Here is a 14,833-nt window from a genome sequence, read left to right on the forward strand (position 1 = left end):
GAGAGATGTGCAAACCATTCCCAAAAAGATTTGAGACAAAGTCAATGGCGAGGGGAACTCCAATCGATCCAGGCGTGCCCAAAAACGCACCATCTGGGGCCAGTTGCTCGAACTCTGGTTAGCGCAAACCGTTGGTTAAGAGGTATCAAAACCTATAGGCTTCCATGGTATTTAACGCTGGTTATCCGTAACCATGCTTCGAGCAACTCGAGCTTGTTCGCCCTAACGCCCCAAGGGACCATGCCATTGCCAAGCAGATAATCAGTGACAGCCTTTTTCTTTTGTGGAACAATTTCTTTGAGTTAGTGAAAAATAAATTACCAGATCCTATCGTAAAGGTAAAAGAATGCTTAGTCATAGGGAGCCATTACACACAAGTGACACTTTACCGTGTTACGTAACGCCCCAAAAACTGCATTGCGTAAGCACTAGACAAACATATGCCCAGTTTAGAGCACAAACTTGCAAGCTTGTGGCAATAAGAAACACTCCTGGCAGGCAGCTCTGAAATTTCAGCTTTACACCTCGAAAGAACCACTTTATGCCGAAAAAAGATTTATTCAAGAAAACCGCTTGTTCGTGCCTGTTCTAACCTCTGGTTAGGATTTGTTTGCGGTTGTCCCGGATTCATCTCTACCTGCCAGGTGGGGTTCTTAATAATGTTTCTGTTAACTTTGAATTGTTTCTTTCACATTGTTAAAAGTGGGGTGCCTGTAAACTAGCTTGATAGCTAAGTGCACTTCCACTATAAACAAAGCATTTACATTTTTTCTTTTTTTTGCATTTTTACATGCATGTGATAATCATTTCGAGTCGATTACAAGAAAATACAATGACTATTTTTAGTGATACCCGGCCGTCACTCGTTAGCTTTTGAAAGAAGCAATCAACTTCACGACAAAGTAAACTTCCCGGTCCGGATGGATTTTTTGCCTGATTTTACTTGAATTGAAATGTCCATACACAAGAGTTCTTTGAACAACTTAAGTGACGAATTACACAACTACAAACAGGACTATTCATAAGAAGTAAAATGGTAGAAAATCGCTTTTAATTTTGTCAATAATTGGAGGGTTCACAATTTGCAAGTGGGAAAACTTTAAAGAGGATCCACAGTACGTTTTAACAAAGGCAAAACACTACAACATAACAGAGAAACCCCTTTTGTGGGGTGTTTGAAAAATCAATTACCAGATCTTATTGTAAAGGTAAAAGAGTGCTTAGTCGTAAGGACCCAAGTGACACTTTACCGTGTTGCGTAACGCCCAAATTAAAAACTGAATTCTGTACGCACTACACTAACCAAACATATGCCCAGGTTTGAGAACAAACTTACTGGCTTGCGGCAAATGGATTGCGGCAACAAGCACGAACAAGCCTGTGACGTAATTGGCCTTGGCTCTTCAAAGAAATTATTTTTCGAAATAAAAAGGAGTCTGGTTGGGAAAGGAAAAAATAGAGCTTTCTTCATAAAATATATATTTCTGAAGAAACCCAGCTTCGCAAATGTAAAAAACTAAATGTTAACGCTTTGTTTATAGTGGAAGTGCAATTAGGTAACAAGCTAGTTCACCGGCACCCCACTTTTAATAAACTGAAAGTAACAATTCAAACTGAACGGAAAGATGATTAAGAGGCCCAATTGGCAGGAGGCAACCAGTTGGCTATTTACAAAGCATAATAGAGTTGAATCCGGAACAACCGGAAACAAATCCAAGGACATCAAAACGGGATTTGAACCCAGGGCAATCGCATGCAAAAGCCAACGCTGTAACCACTGGATCACGCCGCCCCTCAGAGTTCCTGAAAAAGGCAGTAGGCCAGTCGCGTTTTTCGTATGAAAATAGACATAACAGCAAAAATTATTGAAAAAGAGAGTTAAATTATATAAACAGAACTCAGAAAAACTCGATGCGTTTCACCAAAATCTCCCGCAAATAAAACACAATGTGCAAAATTTCAAATAAACTTAATGTACTCAAAACCATGAGGAACAAAACTGATTTAACTTTTAGACAATTAAACATAAAAATTATAAATTAGAAAAAATGCTACTCTTGTATGGACGACGCGGAGACGCCTACATCCTAACTAAAGCCTAGTTTTCATATGTCGGGAAAATCCCAGACGATCGGGGATTTCGCAGTTTTCCGACCGTCCCAGATTTTGCCGAGATATCGGAAAATCGCCAGATGCTTGTCCTAGATTCTCCCGATAGTGACTTTGGCGGAAAATGGAAAGTGCGCCAAAAATTGAAACATGCAATTTAGAGGATTGGTAACGAGCTAAAAACCACCGCCGACGTCCGTGAAAGTACAAATTGGAGTTTTCATATGTCGGGAATGATGGCCGACGATCGTAAACATCTGGGACACGTCGGGAAAATAGAAACGCTTTCTATTTTCCTGATTCGTCCCCGACCATCCCAGATTATCGGGGATGCCTGCGATTTATGGTTTTCATTAGTCGGCAAAGTCTGGGATGGTCGGGATACTGAGAAATCCCCGATCGTCTGGGATTTTCCCGACATATGAAAACTAGGCTTAATAGTCGCAGGGTAGGTATCCATTAATACAAAAACCAGTTAAAAGAGATGATAAACGCAATTTGGGCACGATCTAAATACGATTTAAAGGAAGAAAAGTATTTTACCTACAGAATATTAATGAGACTTTGTGAATAAATTGGTTTATTTTAATCTATGCCTTGTCGAGACCCTCGAAAAACGCATTTCTTTCTTGGTTGGGGGCACAGAAGCCATGTCACACGTGGGAATTTTAACAAGCTTATCCCAAAAAATAAGCAACCTTTTCTAATCGTGGTAGTTCCCAAATTCGGGTTGAACGAAGTAGGCTGAGAGTTGGCCTCTCTCTAAACCTTGATCGACGACTAGAGCAAATGGCGAGGTACAGAGCACCAAGGAGGTTTACCCATTTGACAGCCTTTCGCGGGATGCTTTTTCTGCTTTTGACAGCTTTTGATTTTCATGGCAGTCAAAGGGAGTGCGTCTCCATGGCCGATTTCTTTGGCTTAGCTTTGTAGGTAACGCGATGTTCTAATTTTTTTGTCTCCACGCTTGATGACTGTCATCGCCTGCACAAGGTGCGTGCTCATTTTTTTCAAGTATGGGGCACCACGGCACGCAGTGCCGCTACATTTGTAAAATGGTCTTCGGGGCACCTATACAGTGGGCTGCGAGAGAATTCCTGGGTGGTTTATTTTGTTTAATGTAAAGCGGCGTTGGAGAAGTTACCTTCCGCGCACCCTATACGTAGAGCAGCAAAGGAGAGGATACCCTCCCCGACTTCCCCGACCCCTTCCCACCACTCTGTTATAGTATTTGTACCAGATTTGGGCCTATCCAAGCAAGCTAGTGAGTGGCGAGGCAAGCCTTTTCAACCCAACGTGCGTACCAACGTCTCGACCCAAGATCTAGTCGTGGCGCAATCGTGAGAAAAATGATAGCTATTATAACCACTTATGGTGAGTGACACATTTCACGTATAAGCAATTATCATGACTCGTTAATGTCAATATTTGCCTTCAGATATCTCTTCTTCCCATGAAAAACGAGGATAATAATAATGATAAGAAAGAGATTTTAACGGTTTAAGCTTCAAAACTCTTTCTTGCAGATAAACTGTTCTTAGAATGAACCGTTACTTACGGTTTTCTTTTGGATTTCCCAAGAGGTGTTTAAGCATTGCTGCAACATGAGAGAGAGTAATATATTTTAGAAGTGTGCAGTATGATGGATAAGAGAGATTTAAAGCCGCAGGAAATTGTCACTTTCCTGCAAAACCAAACAGACCACAAACCCATAGGTACTTTTGTCAGTTATGTAAAAAGGAATCAAGGCATAGAAGGGAACAATTATTAGCAATTTGGTCCTATAAATAAAGGAGTATTATCAGTTACTTTTTCCATTGTGTGCAATAGAGCGGTTTTCAATTGAGTGTCAAAAGTAATTAGTGAATTACTTTGGTTTATGCATGATTACTTCGCTCAGTGATTGGTTCAAAGTTCTCGCGCCACTTTTTGAACCAATCAGAAGTGAAACCAAAATCGTGGCTCGCGCATGCACATTTTCCCGAGCTTTGTGTCGGCTACGTGTAATTACTTCGAGTTTTGATTGGTTTACTGGATTGCCTCCGCCCTTAGTGATTGGCCAAAGTAATTACTTTGGTTTTGGTTTTACGACACTCGATTGAAACTCGCTCTAACCTGCACCAAAACGCTTTGGCTGTTGATCACACACGAAGAATGGTCCACATCAAAAAGCTTCACCACCTGAGTATGTTTATTGAACTATTCGTATGACAGTGTACACAATTTACGGATAAAGGATTGGATTTCTCACGATGATCCCGACGTTTATGATTTTTATAAACCATTTGAGATTTAAAATAATCAAGATGCATCTCAAGGAGACTAATTTAAACTGTTACATTATGAAATCGGCTAAATCACGACTAGGCATTGTTTCGGATTTATTATATCGACTGTTTCAAAAAGAAGGACGGGCACTCAGAGACCAGTTACGATGGGATGGATACATTGACATAAGGGATACTAGGACACTGGTATGTGGAAACGCCAATTTGCGCTTAAAAACAATAGTATTTCCAGGTAAGGCCATTCCCTTTTTTTTTTTCGTTTAGCGTCGAATGCGTTTCCTGATAATGGGTCGGTCGGTCGGATTGAAAAAAAAAACTGAAAAAAATCACAAGTAGTCTCGGAATCGCAGACCTACTACGCCAGCATCATTGCTGCGGAGCTGGAAAACAACAAGACGTGAACCCAAAATCAAGATGGCGGAAAAGTTTGTTGATGTTATCGTAAAATTAAGACAGTGTGGGGAAAAGGATCAACCACCGAAACTCCTATGCGACATAAAAATGGTTTAACTACGTCGGTACTTTTTTGTTTTTTTGAAAATTGTCAAAAATTTGGGTTGGTCGGACGAGGCTAAAAAAGGAGAAAAAAAGAAGATGGCCTTAGGGGCGAGAAATTATTCGAAAATGAAATGGGTATTATCCTTTAATATCTTCTTTAAAACCCGCGAAGACCGTCTTTTTTTTTTCTTTTCCCCATAGCTGTACCGTGGATTTGACGGTAGTGGCTATCATTAAAAGTGAAGTTATTCATGGTGAGAATCATGCGGATGAGGTCGCAAATAGTGCCAGTAGGAATGGTGTTGTGAGGATCAGTGCATAAAAAATGACCACAAGCATTAATACCTTCATTATGTGGAATATTAGTGTATAAAGATGAGACGTCAAGTGTTACTAATAAGGAGTTTATTGAGAAAATCGTTAGTGTCTTTAATATAAGATGGTAGTTTGGTTGAAGATGGTGGTCAATAAAATGGGATATGCGTTCAGTGGGATGGCTATTAGATGAAAGAATGGGGCGTCCTGGGTTACCGGGCTTGTGTACTTTGGGAAGGATCTAAAAACGTCCTGGTTTTACCTCAGGTTGTATTAGGTATTGTTTTGTCTTCTCGTCAATGAGGTCGTCAGTGTACATTCTGTTTACGTATACTGTTACTCGTTTTTGTATGTCAACAGTGATGTCTTCATTTAAGCGTCTGTATTCTGACCAATCACAAAGATCGCAAACACCGCAATGAACCAACTGAAGAAAGTGACCTTGCTTATTAAGGAGCGGGAAAATGCACTCGCGCAAACGATGACTGGGTTTGCTTCTGCTTCTTATTGGGGTCGTAGCCAAAATGCGGGGCCGGGGCCGGGGCCGGGGCCGGGGTCGGGGTCGGGGTCGGGGTCGGGGTCGGGGTGTCCTTTTTTGTTTCAATTTTTGTTGTTCAATTCTCCTGTACTGTTATTTTCGAATAACCGGCATTTGTCCTTCATTTATGGTAGAGGAAAAATTGTTAAAAAATTAAGGAACCTACGGAAGCTATGAAAGCTCTTAAGGGACAAATCGGACTTTGTTTTTCTGGGTTTAAAATCGAAGTTGGTTTTTGCGAGTATCTGAGTTTGTCTTCCCGAAAAATCGGAGCTTGTTTTTCGACATTAAGAGAATTTCCGTAATTGGAGTTTATGGAATATAAGCCCACTGCCAGAGGCACTGAAGACTCGTTGAGCTCCACACTTTGTTTAAATGGCATTGTAATGTTTACTACGTAAAACAACAACAACAGAATAACAGTTCCAAGATGGTCGTCACGCAGTCGCGCAACTTTCTCATTTGATTGTTTGTTCGTATTGTTGTCAATGTTGTCGTCTGACTTTACTACAAACGGTTTGTAGTAAAGTCAGACTTGCACAAGAACTTGCTAGCCAATTTTGTTCGGACGTCAAGGGGTGGAATCCAATTTTACGATAAAAAGCACAACAACATTGACAACAATTTGCGAAAAAAAGCAAATGAGAAATTTGGCGTGATGACCACCGTGCAACTTTGACCATGTTTTGTTTCGTTTTAATTGTATTGCGGAGAAGGTTTTAACGAAGTAAACATTAAAATGTGGTTTTAAAATGTGGTGCTAAGCGAGTCTTCAGTGTCTCTAGGAGTTAGCGTATATACCCCACAAAAACTCCAATCTCAGTTGGAAATTCTTTTAATTTCGAAAAACAAACAAAAATGTCCCTTTCGTAGCTTTCGTTTGTTCGTTATTATTATTTTTTTTTTTTTACTAATTTCCACCATAAATGAAGGAAAGATGCCGAACATTCGAAAATAATGGTACATGAGAATAACGACAAAAATTGAAACAAAAAAATTAGGAAAAAAAATTACACCCCGACTGGCCCCGCGTTTTGGCTACTACCTCTTATTGGTAGAAAAATCAAAGTGGGACTATACTAATTGCCATTTTAGAGCACTTTTTAAATGACTGTCGAAACAAAATAAAGCGATTGCGATTGCTACCTTTAGTGACTGGTTTAAAATTTCGCGCCAGTTTATCAATCAACGAAAACGAAAAACAAAACAAATCGCGACTTGCAGGCGCGACGTTTCCTGCGCTTTGAGCAAGTTACATGGAAATGCTAAGAATTTGGATTGGTTCATTGCGCTTTTTAAATCTGCTGTGATTGGTCGAAGTCATTACTTTTGAATTTAATTTATGACACTCGCTGTAATTGAAAACTGCTCTATAGACACCTGAGAAATTCAGGCCGCCTAGGTGGGATTCGTTCAGTGGTCATGGATTTGAATTCCGTAGAAGCATGTGTCTATAAATTGACAGTTGCTGAAATTGTCCAGTTATATAAAGGTGGCTCTTACAAGAGACTTTGTTGTTAGAAGAATTGATTCTACAACACTTTATCACGTAACAGCAATGTTATGGTAGCATGTTAAACATCAATTATTGCTGAACAAGATGCAGTCATTTTTGTGACGTAACAAATTACCATGGCAACAGGAAAGCCTTGCAAAAACATCCTATACTTTGTATTTAGTTGCTCATATCTGAAAAACGAACTCCGTGACCACACTTTTTTATTGCACAAAAGTGATCCGCAGGCCAAGTTGAAACTCTCTGCAAAGTTTAAAAGAATTCTGTGCAGCGTATTCAGAGCTACCTAAAATAGAGGAATGAGTTAAGGTGGCTCTGAAGCCGCTTCACAGAATTGTTTTACACTTTGCAGAAACTTTCATTCTGGCAGGCTGAGAACATTTCAGAAATAAAAAATGGGGGTCAGCTAGTTTGTTTTTGAGATATGAGCAACTAAAGCCAAAATATGTGATGTTTTTGTAGGACTTTCCCGTTGCTACGGTAACTTGTAACGTCACAAAATGACCGAATCTTTTTCAGCAGTAATTGGTGTTTGATGTGATACCACACATTTCCCCCTCCCTTAAAATGTTACATTGGTTACCCATTAAATTTCGTATTCAGTTTAAGATACTGCTCATTACTTTTAAGGCAATCCATGGTCTTGCACCAGCGTATTTAATTGAATTGATCACCCTAAGGACTCAGTGTACATATAATCTTAGATCTACTAATGAGCTTCTTCTTCAGCCTCCTCGAGTAAAAACTCTAAAGACATTAGGTGATCGTAGCTTTGTAGCGGCTGCACCAGCTTTATGGAACAAATTACCACGTGCAGTCCGCCATTCTCAAAACGTACAAACATTCAAGAAAGCCCTTAAGACTCATTTATTTCGGAAAGCTTATAATTTACAGAATATCTGATCAAGTATGAATTTATAGTTAATATTATGCAATTTTATAGTTGGAATATTAATTAGCTTTAGATTTTTCCATTTTTCATGTAACTGATTTGATCGTAAATAGTAGAATTCTAGTTTTTGTCATTGTAAAGCGCACGAGGGCATCTTCTCATGTATCATGCGCTATAGAAGCAATAAAATTATTATTATTATTATTATTATTATTATTATTATTATTACCATAACATTGCTGTTAAGTGATAAAGTGTTGCAGTGTCAATCCTTCTAATAAGAACGTTTCTTTCAAGTGCTGAAACTGGTCTGAGCCACCTTAAGTGCGAGGATTAGTTCTTTCGTCTGTAAACCGCACTTCAAATTTACATTTCTTTCAGGTTGCTTTCTGTTGAACTCAGAAAAGCGCACTCAGCGAATAGCGACTCTATAAAGTAAATAATTTGCAATAAAGTTAATTCTGTTCTAAAATTACCGTATTCCCAGGGGCTCCGTCTGTCAATTTTAATCTCACGTTTAAGCATCTTTTCGACAACGGCTGTTGAGAAGAGCAGAGCATTTTAAAAATTTAACTCATCAGTATATTATTTTGGTTTTTAGGGCGGTACGCAGCTTCTATGGTAACAAGTCCGAGATCTGGACAAGCCTGAAATCTATTCCTGATTCCTTTGAAGCTGCTCAGATCGCTAATTTCTTAACGTCATTACTGGTCTTTAATTACGTGGCGAGAAAGGTTCGTTGTAAGAGCAGACTTTCCTCCCCAGTGTCTGAGATGCGCTTTCGGGTTCGACGATAAGCGGATTTGATTCGATACTTGCTATGGCTGCTCGAAAAGGTTTTCCTCGGCTTGCCCTACCCCATTCACGGTTCCAGGAAAAAATCAATGATAAAATAACAGTTTTGAACGATTTCAAACTAAAAGGCATCCTTATCTTCATTTAGGTTTAATGATTTACTCAGCTCTGAACCAAGCGATCTACAATAATAATTGTAATGATGATGATGATGATGATGATGATAATAATCGTTAATAATTACTTTTTGTTATTCTGAAGAAGAAAACGCTAACCGGCGTAACCGGGGAAAACCTTTTAGAGTAAAAAAGAGTACCAAGTAACAAACTATGGTCGCCATAATCCGGCATTGTAAAAAAGATCGTGTGCTATGACTACTGAGCTTGCCATGCGCCCCCCTATATTACCGATCCTAGCTTCTGAAGAGAAAAAAATTGCTAAATGAAAAGGTCAGTCTGGGAATATACCGGCAATAATAGGATATTACAATAGCACGAACAATAAGAATTATTGTACCGATTTAACATCGTATATTTATTTCACCAATTAATTAAGTTGTTACAAATCTCTCTCCTCGTCATCAATGAAACAATTATTTTTTTGTTCGTTGAAGAAGACAAAGTATGGGTTGGTCGGAGGACACTAAACGATGAAAGGGGACTGGTCTTTGTAGAGTAAGAATGGGCGCTAGCTGTCGAGAGCTTTATACTTTTCTGGCGCACAGACAAACGCTAAAAGCAAAGTAAGTGTCTTTGCGAAAAAACGTATTGTGTAAATAAATCAAACAGATGGTGAAAGAGCTTGAAAAAAAGTTAAATTTCATCTCATAGGTAAACCAAACGCCTGTCAAAACTAAATACTGGTGCCCACAGACAAAGCAAGCGATTCAAGACAAAACGATCACTGAGGCGTAGAAACTTTATTTAAGCTTACCTGGGGTAATGATCTCCAAACAAACGAGCACAGTTGTCAATATCATCCACTTCATTGTCAAGGAACCATTTTGTATGTACAGCTGATTATCTTATCCAACGGCGAAAAGAGATGCTATTTTAAAATGAAATCAAAAGGTGGACTGTATTTTTTGTCAAGGGTGGTGTCTGTGCATATAACCAAAAGCCATCGATTTTTGCAATTCCAAAGTACCATTCGAGAATTTACAGTTTCTTTTAATTTTGAGATTTGAACAGAGGCCAAACACAGGAATTTGTAGCCCCGTGATCCGGGGGACATCAAGATATATTTGTTACTGAGTCACCCTGAACCTTAAAAGACAAAGTGAAATCATATACTTTGGACCACCTGTTATGAGCTAGAAGATTAATTTCACTGAAAAAAATACCTTAGATTTCCTTCGTTTCTAGGTCCAAGGCCAGATAATATGAAATCTTACATTCATAAATGATTCTCTTCTCCGTTTTTACATTTCGCGAGATACTGAATCCAATCGTGTCCTCTTGCCCGCTTCGTTACGTTCATGACGTAATGCTTTGCCACCAACACATGCCACTTGTTCGTTTGGTTGCAATTTGCAGGTTTTTTTCTGTTCTTCGCATACACTTTCACTTAAAAACAATTGTGTTCTCTTTGCTTCGTCGAAGTGTAAGAATAAATATGTCAATACTTCTTTCTCTTTTCTCATTCTCCTCTATTGAAGAAAATTCTTGAGGATCTTATCAATTACCAAAGTTGTTCATTGTTACCGTTGTTGACTCAGTAAGCTGGCCTGAGAATTGCACCAAGGTTGCTGAAAAGTTTATATTTAGGGATCCTGCTTTTAGTTGCTCTAACGCTGACTAGTGCGTATTTGCATTTAAAAAAAACACACAAAAACTAAGGTCAACTAGTGCCTCGTTTCCATTTATAGGCCAGGTTACTTAGTCCTAACTCGAACGTGATGACTGTCGACAAATACGGTTAATATATGAAACTCAACATGTTTCTTTGTCTTATGTTTTTGTTCGCTGTTTTGGCCCTGACCATGCACAACCCACACCATTTTTTTCCAAAAGACATCCAATCAAAAGTTTCGATTACTTTAGTCAAACTCAGTTGTAAACCAAACAACAAAAGATTGTGCATGGTCACGGTAATGTTCAAATAAAGTGCGACATTACTGTTTCCTCTTTTGAAGTTTTCGGGGTTTCGCATAACCAGTACATCTATTTGAACTACTACCTTTACCATTAGACAGTCCTCACCTCGAGACTGAGGAAAAAAGTGATGGAAATCCTCATTTTCTTTCCCAGAGCTACGAGCCTTGAAATCCTGTTTCTTTTAAATTAAGTTTATCAATATCACTCATGTTTTTACTATATTGACTGTTAATTTTGATTTGTTATTACCTGCTTCCCTCGATTGTCCGTTACCTTTCCATCGTAACCAACTCTTAAGCTAAAACTTTATTTCTAATTCTTTCGTCTGACTCAGTCTCTTTATGGTGTCTCAGTCTTTTGAACGAGGCTCTTCAATGTGGACACTTCAACAATTTTACTTCCTACGAGCTAATTTGTGCCTCGTTTAAAATAAGTGCACTGTCTTATTTTGACATTAAACCAGTTGACATCCATGTAATTGTTATTTGAAAAAAATGTACTTCGTTTGTACACTTAACCACTCAAAGTGTACACCTCTCTTAATTTCAAGATTCTACTCCGACATTGGGAGTTTTGTCAGTCAGAAGGGGAATATTTTCTTTTCCCAGGACCGTCTACGCCGATGCTCTTCACAAAACGTAAGTTGCTCCAATTTTATGTTGATAAAACAGTAAAAGCGAACGATAAAAACCGACGTTTCGGAGTAGTCATGACTCCATTATCAAGGTAAAAGTTTAAAACATGCAAATAACAGTATTTAAGCGATGTGGCGCGAAAATTAACATAATAGGTGCGAAGATTACACAAATACTTTCGCACGAATAGAGTCCGATTGCACGTTCAGGTTTGGCTTTAAAGTTCTTATATAAAGCATTTCATACAATAAGCAGTCAAATTTGTTCCTGCACTTCTTAAGAACTTCGAAGCATTTCAGTAGGTCCTGAGGGATCCTCCCGTGTACGTTCTTGCAATGTTTGGCAATGGCCGAGGACTGTTGTTTATGTCCTTTTACACGATTGTGTAAATGTCCGCGTGTGTATCCTATATAACCTGCATCGCACAGGTCAAATTGATCAAGAACTGAATGTGAAAGAAGCAAAGCCATCGATCGTAAATGAACAGTGTGTTGTTTATAAATACCAATGTGACCTGTGCGATGCAGGTTATATAGGATACACACGCGGACATTTACACAATCGTGTAAAAGGACATAAACAACAGTCCTCGGCCATTGCCAAACATTGCAAGAACGTACACGGGAGGATCCCTCAGGACCTACTGAAATGCTTCGAAGTTCTTAAGAAGTGCAGGAACAAATTTGACTGCTTATTGTATGAAATGCTTTATATAAGAACTTTAAAGCCAAACCTGAACGTGCAATCGGACTCTATTCGTGCGAAAGTATTTGTGTAATCTTCGCACCTATTATGTTAATTTTCGCGCCACATCGCTTAAATACTGTTATTTGCATGTTTTAAACTTTTACCTTGATAATGGAGTCATGACTACTCCGAAACGTCGGTTTTTATCGTTCGCTTTTACTGTTTTATCTTTTAAGAAATCTCTTTTAATACGAATTTTATGTTGTTGTAGTAAATTCGTGCTGCAAGTGCGGCACGGATTTCAGCTCATATTCTTGGGTTTATACTCTGCATGACGATGTGACATCACCAAATTTGAGGTTTTGACGCCAAGGTGCACGTGAGCATACAAATGTGAGCCTTTCGTTCTCTATTTTTACTTTGAAACCGCTCATACCATTTATTTCTAGGATACTTCCGGTCCACATTGCACGGCCTGGACGAGACGGAATAATCGCGAAACACTCAAGATAGTGATAGTGCAAAGTTATAATTTGATTTGACGTTTTCCTTGTCGTAGATCTAGAGGAAACCTCCGATCCGACTAATCAAAAATTTTAAACCGAAAAAAATAATGTTTGCGCGCAATCAAATTTGCTGGACAAATGTCTTCTTGAATAGCGTTTGTGTCGACTAATTTTGCGGTCTCACACCAGAGCTTTTTGTATAGGCCATTCCGGAATTGCGCAGGGAACTGGGGCGAGTTTCAAATTTGAACCAATCGATGAATTGACACCATCACATGAAAGAGGACATTGAGAATGGCCATCTGTCCAAGTTTGATGCTTTTCGGTCGAGCAGAGACCAGCATAGTTAAGAATTCATACAAACGACTCTAATTTTAAGGCGGCGTCCCCCAAAACCATGATAAACCCCTTTAAAAAAATTAATCAGATTTGGGACAACTGGAAAATCCTGTCATGGACCTACTGTTTGGAAATAGGTGAGATGAAAATCATTTTGTTTACCTATTTTTAGGAATATTACAGAAATCGTAACAAAAAAATAAGAGTATATGGTTTGGGGGGACGCAGCTTCAATATTAGAGACGTTTGTATGGATTTTTAACAATGTTCTAAGGTCCATAACTTGGTCTCTGTTTGACCTCAAATCATTAAACCTAGGCAGATGGCCAATCTCAATGTTATCTTTTATGTGATGGTGTCAATTTATCGATTTGTTCAGATTTGAAACTCGCCCCAGTTTGCTGCGCAATTCCGGAATGGATTGATTCCGTAGGTAATCGCATGATTTCGAGTGCAATTTGGAAGAAATAAGCACATGTAAAGCTTTTCAAAGACGCACAAGATTCGGGCTCGTGCAATATTTGTAGTATTTGAAAAACATTACAAGTGCTTATCGATTTATTCCAAAATGCTCGAGTAAAATCATATGATGACTTATTCATAATACACATGAGAAAATTCGAGATGGATAAAGCAGAAGCAACGCACGCGTATCACGCAATCACGGAAAAATTGCGCCATGAATTGCGCCAACCAGGGCTTGCATTTGATTGGCTGTCAATGCAACGATTTCACCTTTATTGCACTATCTCTTCAACAAGACATTCTCAAAGTCCGTTTTCGTGTGGTCCGCGGTCATGGGACGTCCGTCGCTCGCATCGCTTTGCTCGCAATGGTGTTCTATATCTCAACTTTCTGCACTATTTCACTTTTCTTCACTCTGTTTGGGATTAATTTACGTACTCTCAGTCGATCAACCCGCAGAATTTTTGTGTATATCATTCGTTTTGAAACAACAGAGCAATCATGACACATCATAATTATTCAAAATGGCGGCGCCCAGAAAATTTGAAAACCAGTACAAGCGTTCTTGGAATTTATTTATTTCAGATACAAGCGCTTTCATTGGAAAAAAGTTGTTTTCTTGTTTTAGTAGAGGTTCTCTTTAAAGTTCCCATTAAATGACGTCAAGTCAAGACTGCGAATTCAGAGGGCACCAGAATGGCACGTAATATAGGCCTTTTGCAAGAAACTGGTCACATGACTGATAATTGGTGAAATGGAAAGATCGCGTTTGTCTCAGCCAGAATACAACTTTTCAAATAAATACCACTTAAGGTATAATCTTTACCTATTTAAAAGCACTCGAAAATTCCATACTTTTGTTTGCGAACGAAAAGCTCTTACCCTCCAATGTAATTTTTCATAATTACGCGCCACAAAAAGAGCTCAGATTCCTACTTTTACCATGGGTCAAATAAGCGCGAATAAATGTGCAAGGGTGAAAATTTTCAGACTTTCATATTTCGAAGGAAGAATTTTAAAGCGGTTTGAAAACTTAGAAAAATACAAGGATTTGAACGAAAATCATTGAAGCGTGACTGGGTGGCAAAGCGTCCTTTTCCCATACAAATCCTTATAAATTCTTTCAACTGTAACAACACCAGTTTAAAAGATAT

General features: G+C 38.8%; 1 protein-coding gene across 2 annotated transcripts in view; it reads right to left on the reverse strand.

Moving 5' to 3' along the window:
- Positions 1 to 10,470, reverse strand: part of LOC137967320 (uncharacterized) — a 15,462-nt gene extending 4,992 nt beyond the window's left edge. Inside the window, exons 1-4 of one of the 2 annotated variants that reach the window (XM_068813838.1) lie at positions 10,294 to 10,414; positions 9,885 to 9,998; positions 8,633 to 8,695; positions 3,668 to 3,706 (exon numbers count right to left, since the gene is read on the reverse strand). In XM_068813838.1, coding sequence (XP_068669939.1) covers positions 3,668 to 3,706; positions 8,633 to 8,695; positions 9,885 to 9,939 — 157 coding nt within the window. In that variant the 5' untranslated portion in view covers positions 9,940 to 9,998; positions 10,294 to 10,414. Of the gene's footprint in view, positions 1 to 3,667; positions 3,707 to 8,632; positions 8,696 to 9,884; positions 9,999 to 10,293 lie in introns of both variants that reach the window. The other variant, XM_068813839.1, reaches the window with a different exon arrangement.
- Between the last annotated feature and the right edge of the window lie 4,363 nt (positions 10,471 to 14,833).

This window comes from Montipora foliosa, chromosome 8, assembly GCF_036669935.1.
Source record: "Montipora foliosa isolate CH-2021 chromosome 8, ASM3666993v2, whole genome shotgun sequence".
Taxonomy (NCBI): Eukaryota; Metazoa; Cnidaria; class Anthozoa; order Scleractinia; family Acroporidae; genus Montipora; species Montipora foliosa.